This window comes from Phragmites australis, chromosome 4 (genome assembly GCF_958298935.1).
Source record: "Phragmites australis chromosome 4, lpPhrAust1.1, whole genome shotgun sequence".
NCBI lineage: Eukaryota > Viridiplantae > Streptophyta > Magnoliopsida > Poales > Poaceae > Phragmites > Phragmites australis.
In genome coordinates, this window is record NC_084924.1 from 38,796,331 (window position 1) to 38,819,187 (window position 22,857).

Genomic DNA, 22,857 nt, shown 5'->3' on the forward strand with positions numbered 1-22,857 from the left:
TAGGGCTATGTGAGAGTATAAACCAACCATTTGTGCCCCTTGTACCACTCATATGAGAGCATTATGCTAGGGTTTAAAAGGAGAGAATGATGAGTTCTTAGTCTATCTAATAGTGAGAGTTTTGAGAGGAAAATCTTTATAATCCGTCTAAAATAGGACCGACCTCATTGAGTAATTATGTTCATTTTGTTACATATGCTTGAATTCCCTTTCTTCTACTTTCCCTCTCTTGATTCCCTTGCCTTATATGTAAGTTTTTTTCTTTTCGGTATTGATTTTCGTTTTACTTTTTCAGTTAAAATGTTAACACATTAGGAGGTTGTTCTTCTTGATGCTAAAAGGCATAAAATTCACATACACTTGCATGTGTTATAGGATCTTGAATTCCCTTGCCTTTATACCATCATCTTGAAAATCTTCTTCACCCAATGTTCATCTTTTGTTCCTTGAGTAATCTTTTCTCAAGATTCAACCTTCGTGTGGGAATGAGTCATGGATTGGTTTGTTGTGAAACCTAGTATTCGATTCTAACCATGAGACCCTCCATTTGTTGAATCTTCAAGTTTGGTTTTTATTTTTCTCGAAAACTCCAGACTCTATGATCCCATCTCCGGACACTCTAGAAACTTCGGACTCTCCAGTCCCTTCTGCACAGTCTCTGAACTTTCTGGGTAGGTGTAGCTTTTCCGCTACGTGTTTGTGTTACGTTCTGTTGTGATTATCTTTTAGAGGTGCGTTGGGTGATCAAATAGTAGAAAGACATCAATTTCGTAAGAAGTCTATTAAGGTGCCTATTCACCTCCTCTAGTCGTCTCTCTCATTCCTACAATTTCTTATAGAGGTTAGTAAATCAGCAATAGTGTCCTTGCCCATAAGACTCTAATTCTAGGTTTCTCCTAATTTTTCTATAATCATCATGTTTTCCTTTTTCTTTTACTTTTGAATTTTAAAGCATATATGTGAGACACAATCTACAAATTTTTTTTCTTTGGTCTATATCTTGTGTGCTAGTATTTATAATACTTTAGAAGCTAATAAAACTATTCTAGTAAAAGTCAATTCCCTAAATTCATCGACAATCGTGCCAAAAACTTGAGTTCCTTTTGGATTTCCTTTTGATCAATGATAACTATTGCATTGTCATCATAGCGTATTATTATACCATCTTCGCATTTGAATTTTTTACATGTATGTACAATTACAGCTCAAATTACTTCGGATCTTTCTAGAGGCTTTTGGGGCACCGCGTCTTTGATTATAGCAACAATAATGTAACAGCCCAATTTCTCAAAATCAATCAAGCCAAAAAAAACTTTTCCCAAAAGAAATAAAAGGGTTTTTCAAAATTAAATAAAATTCCTAAGTGTGTATATGTGCTTTATCCATGTATATAAATATATGTAAATATGTGTGTTATGTGTATAAATACATATATACATTGAGGGCTATTTTTCTATAAAAAGAATATTTTTAGATATATATGTGTATATATTGATTACTTGATTGATTGTTGATTTTGTGAGCTATATATATATGTGTAGTATATACCTTGTATGTATATATATACATGAGTAAAATAATTTTGAAAAAAAAACTGTTAAGAATGAAAAGTCTGAAGCCATCTCTCTTTCTCTCCCTCTCTCGGTTTCAGCTCGGTCCAGCCCGCCATCATCTCCCTCTCCTCTCTTCTTTTCTCTGCACTGCAGCCCAGCCCATCAATACAGCCCGCCCGACCGTCCCCTACCTCCAACTCCCTCTTCCCACTCTCTCACGCACCACCATGTGCGCCAATGCCGCCGTGTCGAAGCAGAAGAACAAACACCCAGCCACCCAATGCAATTACCAGAGCATCCAGAAGCTCAAGCCAGGATCAATTTTGATAGAGCCCGAGCCAATCACGCGTTGTGCACTTGAGTTCATCCACCGGCCACCCTAAATCCCAACCAAATTCGCGAGTTAGAGATAGAGATAGACTTTGGATCAAAACAAGGAAGTTTCCAGAGCCTATATGCGTGCTTTTTGCCCATGAGATAGAGTCCTGAGTGTGTTTGAACCGCAGGAATCGAGTTCGAATAGCTGCCGCCGCCTCTCTTTCAAATCCAACTCAAATTCGAGATAAGGAGGCCGCCTGCCTATATATATGTGACCCTAGATCCTCCCCAGATCATCCCAAAGCTTTCGCCAAACTTTTCATCTAGAGATCGACGTCCAGAGCCCTCGCCGACGAGTTCCAAAGCTCCAAGCCGCTGCCTACTATTGCTAGCCTCAACCACGCACCACCGACGACCACCCATAGCCCTGTTGTGTTCGCAAGGTTCCGGAGTCCGAGTTCTGTCGCTCATCGGAATAGCAGAAGGCTGACGACGTGTTTCCGGTCGGATTTCAATGCGTCGCCGCCGACTGGGAAGTCACCACCGCTGTTGTCTACGCTCGGGAGAGGAAGAAGCAAGATGAGTCATCCGATCGATAGCCAATTACTGAGATTAGAAAATCCTCATACCCCTTCGGTAGCCAATCATGAAGCACCACGTGTCTCACATAATCCCAGTCAGCCTTCTGGCCACGTCATTCGCCAAGTCAGTCAGCCGCGTCAGTAATTTTGCTTACGTGTCATGCCACGTCGGTCCTAGTGCCCAGTCAGCAAGCCCAGTCAGTTTTTTCTTATCTTTTAATTGTTTTAATTGTTCTGATGATGTCATAATAGTTAAATATTGAGTAATAAATAGTTTCAGTATAAAAATAATTATGAAAAAAATATAACCAATAGGAAATTAATTTCTAAAATATTTTATAATGTTTAATAGGTTTATTTAATTCTATGTAATGGTTTTAAATAGTTTTATAACTCAAATAAATGCTAGAAAATTTCAAAAAAAATCATAGGAAATCATAGATGGATTTGGAAATCCTAGAAAACCCCTAGAAAAATAAATTCATTTATAGATAATCTTTTTAGTCCTGTTCTAATCTTTGGAAAATCATAACTCGTAAACCATAGCTCCGTTTTAACCCGTTCTTTCGTTGAATTGTCCGAAATAGTGTAATCTTGTGATGATGATATTTGTTGTGTGATGTTTGATTCTTTTTGGATCTTGGTGTTTATGTTGTTGTTTTTCTGCATATGTTGTGAATAGATGCGAACGTTTCGGAGGAACTAGAAGGTCAGCATGATCAAGATTTTGAAGACCCAACTGAGTTCAGTGAAAGCAAGGTGTGTTCTTGATCAATTTTATTCCAGTTTTACAAATGTTTTGTTTTATAAACATGCATGCTAATAAATTATTGGGAATCCCAAGAGTTAGGCTTTATCTTAGTTTTCTCTTATCATCCTTGTCGCATTAGTATGATTTTGGGTTATGGATGAGTAGATAATGCTTAGCCTTGCTTTGGGATGGTAAACATGATTAATGCTTTACTAACTTGATAGCGGTCTTATGCAACAATGATAAAATATGATGGTATAACTTTTGTAGCAGCATGGTATAGGGATTTGAACATGTGGTATGATGGGATGTATGGTTTTGAAAAGTGGTAGTCTTACTCAAATCTAAGGACCGGTTCGTGGGGTGACCTTTCTGTGTTTATAGTACAACCACAAACTTGGAATGGGACGGGCCTAGCCAAGTAATTTGCTTACTCTCAATATAGTGTAGACCAAACAGAAGAGCGATGAATGGACGATGTCTTGGGATCTGAAAGAAGCAAGAGGGGGCTACCGTTGTTGAGGTGAAATCACGCGACAGTGAAACCTTAGAGGGTAGACATGTGCTGAGAGGGAGCATTATAAAGGCTTTGTAGTGGATTCCTAGCACACACCTCGGTAGTGTGTAAGAGTTATCCATCGGCCAACGGATGCTCGGCAAAACGGGATGATACGTCTTGTGGGTAAAGTACAACCTCTGTAGAGTTAAAACTGAATATTCAGCTGTGCTCACGGTCATGAGCGGCACTGAAAACCTACCATGATTATAACTGGATGTTTTCATTAGTCAGGTCAACTGTGATGGTGGGAATCATAGTTGAGAGTGGTCAATCATAGTGGTGGAAACTATGATTGAGGGTTCAAACTTAGTGGATGGAACTGGAACTTTGGTTGAGGTGTTGGTTAGTGGGTTAAGTCAAGATGGATGGAGATTTTGAGGTGGTTGGTTATTCACTTAATTATATTTGATTTTCAAATATTTTTACTTAAATATTTATTTATGCAAGTGAGCCATATAGCCTTATCCTTGTCAAGCCTTCATATGCATACTATTTCTTCACAACTTGTTAAGTACGATAAGTGCTCACTCTTACTATCCCCAAACACTCAGTTGGAGAAGGTACCGAGGATACGCTGAAGGTGGATCATTCTAAGTTGCTTTCTACATTGATGATGCTTGTGGGAGAGTTGTAAAGGATTAGAGTTTTCGTAGTTCGTTTAGTTCCGCTGCAGTTTATTTGGTTCTTCGACCCTTGAAGGTCACTTCTGTAAGACGGTTAATTCGATTAAGTCTGGATATTGTAATGATTATCATCAATGAAGTCACTATGTGTTAGGATTGATTTCTGGGCTCAACATATAGATGAGATTGTTTTGTTTCTTGAATCGGTCTTGACAAATAACATCACCAATACGAGCATATCGTTGATTACCAGCAACTCCTATGACTCGAAATACACATCAATTTTCAAGCTCCACTGTTATCTGCTACATTTAAAAGGGTCTGAGGTTGAATCATATTATTTTGATTTTAATTTGTTATTTCAGTGCAAAAGAATGAAAGAAATATTGTCTTTCTAGAAAGAAAAAACTGGGTTTTTTTTATCTTTAACACTCCTTTTTGGGTTCCATATCCCTAATCGAAGAAATTGACTTCTTATGGGCATTTTATTGGTAGCTATGGAGATAGCTACTCTAGCTACAGTTTTGAATACTCCACTCATTTCATAAAGTATCTGACCTGGTTCAACAACTGCTACATAATATTCGGAGATCCCTTTCCCAACCCATATGTGCTTTTTGTGGGTCTTATTGTAACCGCCTGTCAGAAAATATACGTGCCCATAGTTTTCCACCACGACGTGCATATTGTGTCATTGCTCTTCGTCCTGCTTCTGTCTGTCTCGCTATGATTCAAGAGGGTTCAAGTACTTGAAGAACATATCTACCAAAACAAATACGATTACCTTGGTAGAATTTTCCCTTCATTCTTCCTTTATGTTGTTTATGGAATTTAGTTCTTTTGGGGTTATAGTCAATAGCTCTTTCTTAGTTCCATCTCTACTGCAAAACTAAACATGAGAGTTTCTTCTCATCCAGCTCCTCGCAAATGAAATGAGAAAGCGTGCAAATTTCTCTAATTCAATAATATTCAAAGATACTACAGATAGATACACATCAATATATAGTAGAAAAAGTTAGGTATTTTTTATTTTGAATTTCTTAAAATAGAAAAAATATATAGTTAAGAAAGAATATATAGAATATATTCAAATTCTATTTATTTCAAATTTTATATTTCTATATGATGTAATCTTTCTCTTTTATAGGGAATCTCTTTATTTTTACTCTTATTGAATTGTGGTAAAATATTATAATCCAATAAAGATTTTGCGGCCGAATATTTACTCTTTCCTATCTTATTTGTTAATTTATAATCTTACCAAATAAAGCAAATTTTTGGTTTGTTCCACCATCCCACCCAATGAAGTATTAGGATTCTTTTCAACAAATCCTATGCAATTATAAGTTTTATCGTTCCTACAACTTCTCCTTTAATAGTTAGGCTTGAATCCTGCATAGAGCTTCCAAAAAATTTCTTTCTAAGTCAATTTTCTCATTTTTATTAACCCCGGTCGCTCCTTATTATTGCTTTATTTTTTGTTTTTTTTTAAGTTACGATTTCGAATTCTCTTTTTATTTTTATTATTTTATTATATTGATGCTTTATCACATTGCCTTTTATGATGTAATTCATAGACCATACATATTAGAATCCTATATCTTTCGTATTCTTCTTTCTTCTATATATCATCCCTCCTTTTATCCACATCCCTTTAGTTTTGCTTCACAACTTAGAATCTAATTTTTTTCTCTACTACTTAAAAAATCATGTAGTGCTTTCTTTCTGTAGCCTGTCTCCACGTCCTGTAGACTAACCTTAAATTCCATAAAAATTATCCGTAGCCTATCTCCATATCCTGTAAACTAATCTTAAATTTTATAAAAATTATCCACCTCATATCACTCGATAAATACTTGATTTTCTCCCATCCCACGCCCTCTGCGTGAGTCCCACATCATGCTCTGCTCTGAGTGAGTCATATGCGCTCCCCGCAGCTTCACGCATCTTTCTGCATAGGTCCCGTGCACTCTCCTACATTTGACGTGCAAAACACGTACAGCATATTAGTAGAGAAAAAAATGCAGTTGCTACAATCATACGATAGATCTACTCATTTATGGAAACGACCCAATTGCGGCGCACGGCCTGGTCAATCCAAGCTAGCAACTAGCCCCAAAGCATGTGTATGCTCAATGCATAGCCTTGGTGATCGCCCATGTGGGCTTTCTTCTTTAAGACCGGAACATTGGGGAAGTCAGATTGGGCCCAATGCAATGCTACCTTCTCTCTGCAAAAGCACCTTCTGGTACAAACGAGCAAGCAGCCAAGGTTAGCAATATTTATTTCAATTTTAGCGTGGATACCTTAAATTGTGCAAGTATTTTGAAACTAGTATGGTGGATGGCCACCGATGTTAACTTCATTTGTAGCCATTATCTTGCCAGGCTTGTTTATCTGACTTCCCCATCTAGAGTAAATTATCTTCTGCACGTTCTTTGGGTGATAGGTTTAGAAATCGATGATTGGTTAAGACTCTTTGGCAAGGGATCTTTAGTTTGGGACTTTTTTTTCCCATTGATCTAACCTGACGCAACATTCCAACAACCATGTGGTTCGTGTGCAAATTCGTCTGGAGTTATACAAGCTTCAAGCATGATCATTCCACGGTGTCATCAGCTGGGGCTATGCTTATCCGACCAATCAACAAATTCCAGGGCGCGATGATTGCATGACTGGTGACAGTTGAAACGACAGAACAAAGCCGAGCCCAATGGAACCAGCGGCAAACCACAAATCTTCTTCGCCCTTTCGATGGCCGCAATTATGCGAGAGGAGATCGCTGGTAGACCAACGAAGCCCCACCTGACTTCTTCCCAGAATTTTTTTTAATAATATTATTTAACTAAAAAATTATTTAAAAAATTCAAAATAAGAAAGCCGCAAAAATATGTGCTAATCGACACTTTAGTTGCCGACTAGTCACCTACCGATAATCAGAGTACTGACTAATCCCTTGTCGATAACTAGATAGCTGACATGTAATTTCTAGAAACATGTCAGTATTCCAATTATCGATAGGTCATATGTTCCGTGATAATATTCAAGAAAATATTAATAATTTTTTTTATATAATCTTACATAGAGATGATCTTTATATGAAAATTGTACATATCGACAATACCTACAAATATGTAGTTAAACACTTTTCATTTGAATCTATTTAGATGCTAAAAAAGTGTTTATAAATTTCATATTGGAAAACTAGATTTAAAATTTCTAGCCACTTTTTGGATATCTAAACGGTTTTAAATGGAAGAGTGTTCAATTGCAAAATTGTAGAGATGATAGATAGATACAATTTTTATATAACTACCATCTTCATACGAGATCATATAAAAAAGTTATTAATTTTTATTTGAATATCGTCTACAAGATACATCATTTGTCGGTAACTAGGGTGCCGACATGTCTCTACATGTGTGCCAAATAGAATGTGAACTAGTCAGTAATTGAAGTACCAATTGACACATATTTCTATAAATTTTATATTTTAAATAATATTTTTATAATTTTTTAATAAAATAATATTATTTCAAAATAAAATTCTTCTTCCTATGGGGCAGCTTGCTAGCCTTCATCCCGCACGTACCACTCCTCTAGTCTCTCATCTCCATCAGAATTAATCCATGGATGATTTCGCCGAGTACTAAACAATGATCCGGGAGCACACTCACACCACGAGTTTCTTTGGGGATAAGCGCTGAGCTGGATTCTGAATCTGATAGCTTCTAACCCTTCTATCATAAATGCTTATTACTTTTGATTTTTTTTATTTTTGATGTGCAACTTTTATAATTATTTTTTATTAAAATATTATGAAATTATTTCTATACGTATAATTTTTTATATTTTTAAACTAAATATTTTAAAATTATTAATGATCAAAATTTTAACAATTTGATCAAATCAAAACGATAAGTATTTATAATAGGATAGACTGGGCTCCCCTCCGACAATGTTTTCTTGTACAGGGTACGCACCTAGCCCACTCCAGTTGTCTCTTAGTTGCCTGCCTTCTAGCACTATAATTCTTCTGTCGCCATCAGGGCTTCAAATCATTTGCCTGCCGAGTAAATCGCAGGGGAACCACTCATTTTCGTGAACACTCCTGGTTCAGAGTTTTGAGTTTAAGTTCATCAGTGTTTTTCAGTGAGCGACAATGCATATATAATCCAGCTCAGCTCTGGTTATCTTAACGGAGCAGTAATTGTGAACAATTCACACCTGAAAATAATCGGCAATAAGTAAAAGGAAAAGGATTAAAATACGAGGATTCGCAGGATGAAGAAGAATGGAGTAATCTTCGATAAATCTGTACAGGTGCAGAAAGTTGTCCTAAATAAGAACAGAAAGTCCTTTCATAAACGCACTAATTTTCCGTATGATCGATTAGAGATCGTGTGGACGGTGGCCGATGAAAGGTGGAACTCAACAAATTAATGTATGAGATACTGAGCTGGACAGCGACCCCCTCCATCTGCCATACATGATATGCTAAACATCTACTAAGTTCGCCCCCTCGACGGCATTAATAATTATTTCTAGTTTAGCAGCTACTTGTAATTAAATCTCCTTTTGAGCGCACGTACGCTTTCTGCCCACCGAGCTAAGACAGTCTCCAAGGAAAGAAAACAAAGGCAAGAAATAAATGTAGGATGGATAAACACTAATACGGAAATCTGAGATGGTGAATAACTGCGGAATCTAAAATCAAAATTTAATGGTTAACAATTCACTCTGATAAAAAATCTAACTTAACCTCAATATTCCATGTTATGAACCCGAAAGTAGACCATGATAGATGATGATGAGAATTGATTAAACCCTAGTTTTTGAGATTAAAAAATAATTATAAAGGATTAACCAATGAACACTAACCTCTTAAGGAGGTTTTGTATGAATCAAACCAAGAATAATCACGTTAAAACAAGAAATCCATTGAAAATAAAGATAGACATACAAATGAAGAACAAAGAGGAAGAACGGGATCATCAATACACAAACTTATAAAAGCCTGATCTTTTATTGCATAGATGAGTTCACAAGATATTTCTGAAAAGCATCCTTACAAGAATTCACCATGAAATCCCAAACCCTACATGAGTTCCTCGCTTCTCCCTCTCTGTAGATCAGAAGTCGTCCACACTAGTGTCTCTCTCTTTCTAGAATTAATCTCTAGGCTTTCCTCTGGATCTTGGTATCTCTCCCGGTCGTGACCCTTTCTTTATATGGCGTCCAAGGCTTGGAATACAAGAAATACAAGTAAAAAATGACTTAATTTGATCGAACCACCTCCATCTATCAAATCACGTCATGCACTCAGTCAAACCGCAGTCTGCGGTCAGATTGATGCCTCTAGTTGGTTAGACCGCATGCCTTCTCAACACGCCCCTCCAACATACATTGCCTCCATATGCTTTGTTCTCGATCAAACCGCATCATACACCCGATCAATCCGCAGCTCGTGATTAGACCGATGCGTCTAGTTGGTTAGACTGCACGCCTTCTCAACACGCCCCTCCAATGCACGTTGCCTCTATATGTTTGTTCTCTAGCCTAAACGTCCCACATGACCTTCTTGATTATTAGAATTTTAGTTTCTCACTGAACCTAGTTCCAAATCTCAGTTCTGATCCTGTTGTCGACCACGTTCACCCTCAAGACATACATGCACATCAACAACTACAAAATCACGTATGAGTACAAGTTCTTCTCAACATAATTCAAGATTAGTCCATACAACTAAAGGATCAAAATAGCAGCCTAGAGGGGGGGGGGGTGAATAGGTGCTTTTTAAAATAAACTAAAATAGATATGCAAAAGCAGGTCAAATGTTCCGACAGTATCGGATATTCTGATTGTATGACTAGAACTTCCGATTTAACCGAATCTAAACCCTAACTGGAAATTCAAGTGAGGCTTAGCAATCCTATATGATGCTAGTTGCAATGAAATATGAAACTACTCAATTTCAGATAGAGCTAGCAACAACAAGGTATTCCTCAAGATAAAGTATGAATTGCTCGAAATTGTATAAATATGAAGAAATAACCGAAAGCGGAGACAAGTCGAATTTGTCCTCAAAGTTCAGATCCTTAAGGAGATCCTACGTCTCTGTTGAGGGCTCAGTCACATTTGAGCCTGGTCTCTCTCAACCTTTTCCTCCTGAGGTTACACAAAGCACTCCTCGATTTCTTTTGGTATTTCTTCCCTTCGAAGGCAAAATCCGGTATTCATAAACTTCTCACGACACATGACAAGTGAATCGTGGTTTGTGAGTGACTCCTAACCATCTAAGAGACCTTAATCTCCAAAAGTAACAAATACTCACGAAGAAAGCTTGGAGATGAACGCTAGTGCTCAAAGATTACAAAGCTTCTCACTAACACTCAATCCCTATTCTCAAATCTCTCACATAAGATTGAATCACTTAGAAAGGAGAGAGGAGAGGTAAAGTGTTTCTCTAGATTTCTTTGGGGAGAGGATGTGGTATATATAGAGATTCCTAAAAACTAGTTGTTATGAGCACTTACAATCCACATTGGAACTTTGGATTCACGCGATAGGAACATCCGATGTTGGTAAAATAACATCTTCGGACTTCTCTACCCAACCAAGATCTGGAAGATTTAACATATCAGAACTTTCGACTTCATTAAACAAAACCTTCAACATTGCATTCATCTTCATAGTACAACATTCCTATACTCAATGCAAAACAAAATGCTATAATTGTAGGAATAACCAAATACCTTATTCTTTATTCATTTTGAGGTTTCATCAACATCGTTTAGTTTTTATCATTGGAATTTTTACCTATTTAAATATTCATTAAACATATTAGTTCTTTGATCATTTATCATCAGTCATCAAAACCCACACAGAGGACCTAAATTCACTTTCAACAATATCATTCATATTAGCGTATTACATCCATATTAAAACCACAACTACACTATCATGAATGTATCCAAGCAACAATTAGTAACCATTATACTAAATCACTTTGCCAATTTTATGACTAATCCAATTTTTTATCCCTCGTGATCTCACACCAAAACTTACAAATCAGTGGTACTGCAGTGCTGCTGCAAAGCTGAACGCGGTGGCGACAGCGACGCGGCCGTCAGTCCCATCGATGATTCGATGGGGGCAAAACACACACCCACACACAGAACGAGGACGGCGCGCGGGGCCCAAAGGTGTGCGACGACCGAGCACTCTCGGCGGCCGTGCGTGCGAGGCCGGCCGGCCGGCTGTTGTTTCGCCACTGCTACGCCGCACGTTGAGGCGCGGCCACAAAGAGACGATGCGGGAGGGGACGAGACGACGTGCGCGCACTTTGCACGCTGACGAGCGGAGGGGGCGCAACGGACGAGCACGAGCACCGCAGAGTTAACACTGTTTTTATGCACTCCTGATTCTCTTTCCACTCGTTTGCATGCGTTGGTGGGTGCAGTGAAAACAAGGGAGCCTCATGTCGCCGGATCCCGTCTCTTTCACTCCATAGGCACGTAATAAGTAGCCGGTACCTCCTCTCCGTCCGTTTGTGCTTGGGCTCTGTCTGGCACATCAAATGAGGATCAAGGTGCCGAGTGCAAACCGTGGTTAGTTCTAGTTAACTCCATCGGCTCGTCCGAGTTAAATTAGTCCTGCAGGAAAGTTGCGATATTAATGAGCTGGTGTGAACTAGGAGTTCTTTAATCTTCTTCGTGTGTACACCATGATATATTTGTGGGGCTTGTTTTAGACAGCAGCGTGCGTTCATCCGTTGACATGCGGCAGAGTCAAGTTTCCGTGTTAGCAACTGGACATTTTTATTTTCTGATGAAACTGCCGTGTCACTCCATACAAAATAATTGTTTGACTGTGATGAGCTGCTTATGTAAAGCTCGCGGTTAGGGGACAACCTAAAACATTATATGTTTCGTGGACCGTAGACTAATAAGCATGAGAAAGTAGAATTTAGTCGCAGCTATCTTTCTCTCGATGTCTTTCTTCAAAAAAAAAAAAAACTTTCTCTCGAGGTCTCATACATAGAAAGAAAGATTAGCGAAATGCATTGCATTACAGCGAGAAAGATAACTGAAGAAGCAAACCGAGGAACGGCCGGGAGTCCACATTGCCCGTATATGTAATCGACTAATCCACATCAGCTGTGTAGCATTACGCTTCTCGTCATCATTTTACTCCATTCTTTTTTTTTATCTACATGTCTGATACGGAGGATCACAGAGTGGTGTCACATTTTTCTTAGCTGGCATTAGTTTCGTGCAGCTAAGTAGTCATTACGAGCATGCCGTGTGGTGTCCTTCTTTGTCCTTCGTTTGCTTTTCTTAATTGACAGTCCGCGTGTTGATCGAACAGGTAACCTAAGCACCCAACAGCTAGGACGGCGTACCAATATATTGGGTATGAACACCATGGGCTCACCAGTAGATAGAACAGGTTTAGGTCTCTTGGATTTGCCAGGACATATATGCTGATGGGTCCCTTTTCACATTTCTTGTGATTCTCTCTATTAATCCAATGCCACCAAGTTCTCCTGTATGTTCGAGATTAATAAAAAAGCATCCCATGTGATTCACGCTGATGCTTAGTCCTGCTCCGACTTCTGTTATGACGCACCACTACAAGAGTAACGATTTAGAAATTTAAATACCGAGGTGTTGGCAGCTAACTTCACATCCATGTGTACATACTCACCAATTGGACTGTAATGATATGCATTTATGGTTTTTGAAGGTCAAGCAGATACTTAAATATTAGCAATTTTTTTAGAAGTAGTACTACTTCGGTGGTTACCGGAAGCAATTAACACGATGGTTCCTTGTCACATCTCCAGTTCTCCTGATGTCACTGGCTGGCAATTACATGTTGTTTGCACGCTGCAGGTCGCCGTTAATTATTGGGCGATAGACCTATAAAATAACAAGGAGTGGCTTGACGAAGTAGCACTGGAAAGGGAGCTCATGTTGTTCATTCCCGCGACCTTGTCTTCCTTCACAACTTGCGCACTAAATATTGCTCCTTTTAAGCACCTAGTCCTAATCTTTTAACAAGTGGAAGGCTAGATGCCTCGTCAGTCATGTCATTTGCCAATTAAGTACTGCAGGCCATTGTTGTCTGATTTCTGGCACCAGAAAGTGAGATATTTGGTCCTTTTGTGGCTCATCTTTAGTAGTACATAACAGAATTTTATCCTATGGATTACATTGAAATCCCTTGCTTGGCCCTTGTTTTTTTTTTTCAAAACTGAAAACACCTAGAAAATTTTGTCTCTGAAAAATACGTTACTCGATCCCTTGGAAGCTGAAACCGTCAGAGCAATTTCAGTCAAACTGTTGTTTCTTGGTAAGCTGTTTGCTCGATGGAATGGTATGCCCACACGGCAAGGCAAGTTGAGACAGATGTAAACGATATTAACTTAAATAATCTATTAATTACTGCATGAAATCGGGCAATTTCAGAGCAATCCACACTTTAACCCCCTCCAATTTCCTCTGTGTCACATCCTGTTTGTATTCTAGCTCCCAAGTCCGCGAGTGATGACAATGATGCTTTCACATGCTTCACGCACGGCCCCTTCCTTTTTTTTTCTTTTCTTCTTTACGTGTTACCTCCATTGCAGGTTAGATAGGTGAGTGTCGGATGCTTTCGAAGTTCAGACTGCACGTAGAACAAGCAGCAAGCCAAAGGCACAGAAAAAAAAAAAGCTTTGGGGCGAGAGTGTGACGTGTAGATGCCGTGATTCGGTGTTTATCATCTCGGAATGACCGTCTAGCACGGGTGCTGTAACTTCTGATAAGGAAATACTAGATACACCAGTTGTGGAATCATGTTCTCCAAATTTCTTTTGCGATTACAAGGACGGATGAAATCCTGCTCTCCTTTTAATGAACAGGCAACGCTCGTACCATCTGTTCTTTCTTTTAATATACAAAGGCACAAAGTTTTTGGCTTATCGAGAACGAACCGGCAGAATAACTAAATATTGTATTAATTAGAAAGATAAACTTAATGGGTTTAAAAATAATTTTACAGGGCTAACCAAACAAAACAAAACAAAAAAGATTGAGGGGAATCCGGCCATAGGATCCCACCGCCTAACAATTAGGTATATCCTCACAAAATGAGACGTCTAAGATGTCACGCGCCGGCAAAAAGGCTAGGCGGATGATTCATCTTTAATTTGTTGTACGATTTGGCTCGGTCGCTGCTCCCAGTGATCAAAAATCCACATGTTCATCTCCTTCTAGATTTCTCAGGAAACTAGCATAATAAGTGATCTGATTATTTTCCACGGTGTATTAGTGGTGTATGACAAATCTATCCACCAGGCATTGATTGATTCCGAGCAAGGCCATGATTTAGAGTCGATGACCGGTTGAGCCAAACAAAGTGACTAACTGGCACAAAACGTGTCTGAGAGTATATGCATTTGATGAGAAGATGGAAGCAAGTCTCTGAAGCCAACAGATACAGGACGTGGGTATGAGTGCATGGCCATCCTCTTCTAGCTAGGCGATCTGTAGTCTATAGCCTATTTTGGATGGCCAACAATGCAAACAGCTTGCACTTTGGAGGTGCCCAGGCCTTTCAGAAAAGAGAGTTGTAGTTGGCATCCATAGATCCCAAAATTGCATTTTGTAGGCAGATGCCGTGGTGTACTCCTTTCGAGTCGTAAGCTTCCAGACGATATTGTCTGGTACATTAGGCTGCAGAGACACATGATGCACAGCTTGCCAGATGAGGACGAGTTAGTGTATGTGTTGTTGACTTACAATTTGCTTGGTATCAACATCCTAAAACCACGAGCTATTCTCTTGCGCTTCTTGAAGGTGTTGATGCTTTACCTTGGCTGCCTTGTTAATCAGAGGAGCAAGGTCCATGGGCTAGTGGCCGTTAAACCAAGCTAAGTGCCAGAAGGAGATGGATTCCCCGTTTCCAATGACTACCTCCGTGGAGGGCACAAAGAGGAGTCTATCAGTGTAACTGCAAGGCGTTTCGGATCTGACCCACAGCTTGAGAGGAGATTTTCAGTCGTGCCACAACCATCATTGCCAAAGAGCCCTACCAAAAGCTGCTAACTGAAGAACACCAAGGTCATCTTTGCTTTTTGATCTGCAGACTCTGTCCCAATTAACTTTATAGCTTCCGCCCGATAGCGCTTTGCAGCCAGACCAGAGGAACTATCTTCAAGTGGAGTCAATGTCCCTCAGCATCCCTTTGGGAGCTTTGATGGCCACTAGGTAGTAGATCGACTGTGAAGAAATGACGGATTTCACCAGGTTTAATCGCCCGCTGGGAACAATATGTCTCCCTTTCCATGCCACCATCTTACCAGCTGATTTATCAACAAGTGGTTGTAGGTCCGACCTCTTTAGCCGTTGAGTGGAGAGCGGTAAGCAAGGTAGTTGATAAGGAAGTCCACAGGTACGGCCGGCAGATCGACAAGGACTTCATTCATGTTTATACCAGAGCACATGATCTTAATCACAGAAATTTTGGCAAAATTTGTCCTCAAGCCTGTTGTTTCCATGAAAGCATTTAGACCCCGTTTGGATCTCAAAATTGGGACCTCAAAATCGAAAGTGGAGTTGGGTTTTATCAATTTCTGCTGTTTAGATGTCCTCAGAATCTGATTTGAAATTGGAAGTTAATTTTCACAGAATTAGATAACAATTAGCCAGGCTCTCCACGATTCAGAGCTCCACCCCTCTGATTTGGGTGGAATAGGGCACTCTTCCTCTTCCTCCCCCGACCTCGACCTCGGTGACCGCCGAACTCCATCGCCGAACTGTGCCGTCAAGCACCACCTTTATTCCCCAACTCCGTCCCCAAGTCCCGAAGCCATGAGCTCACACCCTCCCCTGACGACGTCCCTCACTCCTACCCTAACGGACCACAAGAAGGTCACCGCCGAGCGCCACCACCACAAACGCCCTTCCACCTCCAACCCCAATGCCCCCAAGCTCCCAAAGCCAGCCTCAATGCTCATAGGAAAGCGCCTCAACCTCCATCGCTGTATCCTCACGTTGATCCTTGAGAACGACCTCGGCGAGGCAGCACTCCTCACCCACCACTCCATCTACTCCAACTGTCGCCCCACCGTCTTTACCTACAATACCATCCTTGCCGAGAACGACAAGCTCGACTAGGCGCTGGAGCTCAAGGATGGCATGCTCGAGCGTGGCCTTGTCGCGCCTGATCCCCAGGTGTACGCCTTCATAATGGGCGGCGATGGCTACATCGAAGGGTCCTAGATCTAGATCTAGAGTGTGCGGATTCAATTTTGGCAACCAAACAATACTTAGAATTGATTTTGTTTCATTTCCATTTCAGCAATTTCCTTCTAAACAAACAAAAGAATTGAATTACAGTCTATTTCCATTTTCACCTATATATTGATTTGAGGCCAATTCAATTCAAAACATGTCAATTCAGAGATCCAAACGGAGCCTTAGACTATTTGCCACAGCCGTGACATCCTTGGAGATCGGGGACGTAAAGACGACCGTGGCATCATCGTACATTGAAATACGCAAGTTTTTGGCTTATCAGGACGCGTCCTATGCTACACGATCCACGCGGGACATCCCCGATCTCCAGCCTTTTGGCAGTTTGGCTGCTTCAGCTCAACAGCTGCCATGAGTGTGACGTCTCAAGGAACAGGACGAATGGAAGCGAAATTTGGCACCAGTTCAGAGGAGCAGATGTGTTGCTCTTGCTGCTAACTCCATTGCTTGGGTTGATTAAGCATGAGAAACGTACAAGTAAACTCCATTTTCTTTATTACTTCTACTCGTAATTTATAAAGAAAGGTCTGACCGATACATATATATAATACTAGGACCACCCCCACCCCCCTTTACATGCTGAACCCCTTCTGTTGTCGGAAATTGTTGGTCCAGCCAATACTGAATTCCGACCGGAGACCACGAGTCTGTGCTGGGGTTTGGTGTATGACCGTGGAGGTCCGGATCTCGAGAAAGAGCGGCTGACGGTGCACCGGCGGAGGCGTGTTTTACGCGGTGACCGAGGTCTCGATCGCGACGCGGTCGGAGTAGAGCACGTCCTCTGCCTTCTCGGCCTCCTCCCACAGCTCCGGCAGGGCCGCCCTGATGTTGTGGATGCTCTCCAGCGCGTGGTCTGCGCCTTTCACCCGTTGCGACGTGCCAACCTGCAGTGTCCAGTATGTACTGTCTTAAGCCTTGAACTCTGCACGAATAGTATTGCTGCAGAAATGCCAGAAAGATTTATTTATTTTACACAAAGTTCAGAGACTACTTACCAGCACCGTGTGAAGGCCAATTCGCTTCCCGGCCTGGATGTTGCGCACGCTGTCGTCGAAGAAAATCTGCAGGGAATCAAGCAAGCTCCGCTTAGTGCATGGTCAAGCAGAAACAAAAATGTTGCAGCTATGAATGCAATTGCGTACGTTAGGCTGTCAGAGCTCAGAAACTTACAGCCTTGTGGGGGTTGACGTTGGCGATCCTGAGCGCCTCCTCCATGGCGTCGACGTTGGGCTTGCACAGGACGGGGGTCTTGGGCAGCTCGTTGGAGATGCCGGAACGGGCGAAGTGTCCGGCGATGTCGAAGATCTTGGGCTCCCCGTCGCACGGCGGCGGGCACGGCGCGTTCAGGGTCTCGAAGCAGATGATCCCCTCGAAGCAGTCCTCCAGGCCCAGCCTCTTGAGGGCTCTCACGGCGTGGACCTTGTCACCGTTGGTGAATATCTGAAACAACACATGTATCATTCATTCAGCAACTCAATCTTGCCGGGAGGAGGAGGAAGTTGTGCGATCTGAGCAGGAAGCTTACGAGTTTGCGGAAGCGCAGGTTCTTGAGAATGTGCTTGAGAACAGGGTCGGGCTTGATGTTCTTGTAGGGCAGCCTTCCATGAACGACGGCGTGGTACTCATCGTAATCGAAGCTGTAGCCAATCGCCTGGTGAATACAAAGGAATGGGAAAAAAGGATAAAACCTTTTAGTACACTGGATTACAGAACAGAAACAGTTGAAGGGATCAGGGAGCTAGCTGCATGTGTACCCTTAGGCCGGCCATCGTCGTGCCGTAGTTCTTGTAGAGCAGATTGCCCAAGGTTTCGATCTTGCTCTCCTCAATACCCAGTTTCTCAACCATGTAAGCTAGAGGGAATGACAAAAAAGCAAAAAAGCATTAGCATTTAGTTCACTGAAAATTCAGAGAGGAAACAGCAAGAGTAACAACAGTAGAAACCTCGAAACCTTACCTTCTATGTTCTTCTTGACATGACCTGCGATCCCGGAGCTCAGCGGGTAAAGAGTGTCGTCGAGGTCTGCAGGCAAGAACAGAGTCAGAGCCTTTGCATTCCGCGAAGAAGAGCAGAGAATGAACACGACAACAGTAAGAGGAAAAAAGAAGAAAGGGAATGGACGGCAACATTTTTGCAGGAAGCAAGTGGCAGCTTACCGAAGAGCAGGCAGTCGAACTTGGGCTCCTGGACCATGTGGCAGCGGTCTTCGAACTCCATGTCTCGGGCTGTGATGAAGAAAGAGCTGCAGAAACGAATCGAGAATTAGCAAGCTCGTCGATTACTACTCCCAAGAATTCAACCATGTTTTAAATCCCATATCAATTTTGTGTCATCATCTACACCCCTCAAAATTATATCATTTTTTTTCTGAACCCTGAAAATCGTAGCATCATTTCCAATCTACTGAAAACCCCGTCCTTTTCCCATCCTCGATACGGAGTTCATCACAGCTCTGAACCGAGCCACATTTGCAACGAATCCACGGCCAAGAACACGAGCGTACCTAGCAGCTCAAGGCTCGCGGACTGCAATGCAACAGCGCAGAGGCAGAGCCGAGGAGCAAAGGCTGCCAAGGCGAGACAGGTCTCGAGGCTTCACGAACTCTCCAAACCAAAGCCGAGAGAGATTGCGAGGCGGAGGGGGAGGAGAGGAGAAAGGGGTGGAGGGGTTTAAATAGGGCGAGCCATGGCATTCCCGATCGGAATTGTTGTATACGTGTACAATAATCATTCAGAGTTAGTTAGGTATTAGATTTGTAGCTGTATTAGTGGTACAAGCTATAATTAGAATAAAACTCATGTAATCTTAAAAGTAAGACTGTTGTTATAACTATGACGGTATAGTTATAAGTTTTTAAAGATGAGTGAGTAATATCGAAACTATGAGAAGAAGCACATATAGTTAGACCAGCCCTAACGGATTCTCTTCGGGGGAGCAAAATCCCGTCATGAAGGGATTTTCGTTTCCTTCAGCGCTCCAACGATTTTCGGTTCTCTTCGCGACAGGATTTTCAAGGTCATTCTCTTCAGGACGAGATTCTCTCTCATTTTCCTTAGCGATTCTTCTCGAAAGGAAGCTGTTGGAGAAGAGAGAATAAAAGGAATGAGAACAGGGAAAAGAACAAGATGAAGAAAATATAATTGGGATGGTCTTATGATCTAAAATATAAACTTCGGCTAAACCTTATTAATAAATATTATATATTTGATATCATATGTGATCTTAAATATATCATTTTATAGATCAATCATGGTTGCTAGCAGCTGACCGGTCCAATGGCGTGCCCTTGTCAATTCACTAACCCCAGTTGTTAATCGCCTCCGGGGCAGTGCCGCGCAGCTGCCTGTCGCCCCATGATTGGCCCTAACGAAAGACGGGGCAGTGGCTTTTTCCGCTCTCTCCCCGAACTGCCCCTCGATCCTTCTGGGAAATTTTGGGCTGGGGCGTGTTGCCCGGGGACGACGGGACAGGAATTTTGTTAGAAAATATACTTGGTACTTATCATATGCGTATAGTATTAGTATACGAGAGAAGAGACCAGAGAGAGCGCGTTGTACGAACGATGGCAATACGGATCCACATGACGCATTATACTATGAGAGGAAGTTGTTCATATTGCGACTAGATATAGAGTAGAGACATAAAGAGATTAGGAGAGTGTAAAATCTTATATTATTGATGAGAAAATTCATATATTTATACATGTTGAATAAATATGATAAAATAACATGCCTATTAGGAGATATTTTTTTCTTAATAGACATAATTTTTGTAGTTGACAATTAATTGATCACATGGTGTTTATTCTTAACAGTTTCTCTTGATCAATTATTTCAATTGTAAACTTTTCATTGAAAACTTTTCTAAAACTCTGTGAAAATATGAGGAGAAAATAATATATCGATATATCATTAAAACTCCTTTAAATCCTAATAAAAAAATATAAAGAGAAAATAATATAACATATATTGATTATTATCTCGTTATAAACTCATATGAGAAAGCTAAATAGAAAAAACTTCTCATGAGCTTAGAGCACAATAATTATGATCTATGGGTCATATTAAAACCCCCAAAAACCTCTTAAAAAAATAGAAGAAATAAGGTAGATATTGTCTTATTAAAAACCTTATATGAGAAAACGTCAAAGAAAAACTCATAAAAGAAAAAAGTATAATATAATAAGAACATGTTATTATCCAGGGATCATCTCCTATGAATATTGTAAATCTCATAGTCATCATAGACTAATTTCGTGAATACATTTTTAGAATGCAAAAGTTGGTAATGATTTAGTGAATAAATATACGAGATTATCACATGATTTAGTTTGCAAGATTTCTATCTTCCTATTATGAGGAATGAACAATTTTTAGATAATATGTTTGACTATATTGTATTTTATGTAACATGTTTGCATTTGAGCAATGCATGAGTGATTATCTTCATAGATAATAGTTGGTGATTCAATAGAACTAACATCACAGGATTGTTGTATGCGGTTTATCATTCTACGAAGTCATACATATGTATGTGATGTTTCAGAATGATAGATTGAAGTAGTCACTGAAATCTGTTTTGATGATTCCTATAAGAATGTTATATTACCATGGAATCAGTCCGTGAACCGACATTATATGGATCAGTTATATAGCCGGTGTCTCAGTATCCCACTATGGTTGTATCTAGATTTTTCTAATAGAATAAATCTAGATCTTTGATGTCATAAAGATATATGCGGATATCCTATTTGACTTTTACCTAATGACGTTGTTGGAGCTGCGCTATTTAAGCTAACAAGTTATTTGCAAATATAATAGCAGACCTGAAGATACATAAGATATATAACTTTTGGTCTAATATAATAGCACTTTGATGACACTAAGATATATAACTTTTGGTCTAATATCTTTTCATTATCAACCCAATATATGAATGCATCTTGATTCATATATAGGAGTTGAATAATCATGAGTGTTTTTATGGATATGATAGTCCAATATCATTTGGATATTGGTGGATTGATGGATAAATATGCATAAGGGAATATGATCAAGTTATAGACTTAAGCGAAATTTGGTTTTACCCAAACCTTTATCTCAAATTCCATCTATCGATGATTGCATGCTTTGTCATGTGTGGTTTGGAGATGATATAAAATTCAATTGGGATTTTATTATAAACACATATATGCAATCATCGTAGTTGAAGTAACCCTTCTATGAAAGAAACTCATTTAGAAAGTTGTACCATAATTAACTTAACTGTTTGAAGTCATAAAATGACTTAAGTTGTACACAATATATATTTTGATTTGTACTAAGATTCAGAATATGAAGTCTATTGGGGACTTATATGTCCAAATTTATCCAATTCATTTGATCTGCCAATGATATTGAACATGGAAATGTAATTTTCATATATACCATGGTGTATGTAGTATCGTAATTAATGCTGAGTCTCTGTATGAACCCTTGTGCTACAAGTCTCGCTATTTCACCACCTTATGGAATAAAAATCCATTTCGTATCCTATAGGGAAAACATTTGAAGGTGTATGTATTATTTTTGTGAATATCTCTCTTTTGTGAGCGAGACTATCTCTGTTTGGATTACATCCTTCTATTGAGTTCAGTTCGAGTGTTTTCACACTCTACCATGGTATTAGGATCTGGATCATTTTGGATGTTGTTTGCAATTGTAGTGGAGAAGGTGTCGATATTTGTAGTCTTTAATTGATTCTATGGAATCAATATAGTGTGTGAAAATATTATCCTATTTAACTCCGTGTATTTTTTTTAAATAATAGAGTTAGGGTGTTCCAATCACCCAGCACCTGAATTTATATACATATTTGTGCTGGGCATTTAGATACTGAACATCCATAGACGTTTGGATAATAAATATCCATAAGGTATCTATCAACTTGATATTGATTTGTATTTATTATTTTGGAGGATGTTCTCCCCTGTTTCCGAGAATGCTTGTAAGAAATTTTTTTTCCTTGTGATCATACTTCTCTCCCTCTTATTTTGATTTGAGAGTTGAGTAGTTTTGTTAGGTATCTTCACTCTTTCTTGCATATTAATAATGGAAATCGGATTTGATGACACCTTTATGATGAGTAAACGTATTTGGCAAATTATTTGTAATATGTTGCAAATACATAAT

General features: G+C 39.9%; 1 protein-coding gene across 1 annotated transcript; it reads right to left on the minus strand.

Moving 5' to 3' along the window:
* Nucleotides 1-17,344: 17,344 nt before the first annotated feature.
* Nucleotides 17,345-19,346, minus strand: LOC133916416 (phosphate metabolism protein 8-like). The gene is made up of 8 exons (XM_062360074.1): nt 19,191-19,346; nt 18,844-18,929; nt 18,644-18,709; nt 18,442-18,539; nt 18,213-18,338; nt 17,858-18,127; nt 17,683-17,748; nt 17,345-17,571 (listed from the first exon to the last, which is right to left on the minus strand). The coding sequence occupies exons 2-8, from the start codon at nt 18,902-18,904 to the stop codon at nt 17,416-17,418; spliced, it is 843 nt and encodes a 280-aa protein (XP_062216058.1). The 5' UTR covers nt 18,905-18,929; nt 19,191-19,346; the 3' UTR covers nt 17,345-17,415.
* Nucleotides 19,347-22,857: the final 3,511 nt, after the last annotated feature.

Excerpts from the sequence above, each read along its gene's own strand:
- LOC133916416 (XM_062360074.1), bottom strand. The coding sequence starts at position 18,904 with ATGGAGTTCGAAGACCGCTGCCACATGGTCCAGGAGCCCAAGTTCGAC. Across the intron at positions 18,339-18,441 it reads CGACGATGGCCGGCCTAAGG|GCGATTGGCTACAGCTTCGA; the intron begins GTACACATGCAG and ends TGTATTCACCAG. Across the intron at positions 17,749-17,857 it reads ACGTCAACCCCCACAAGGCT|ATTTTCTTCGACGACAGCGT; the intron begins GTAAGTTTCTGA and ends GATTCCCTGCAG.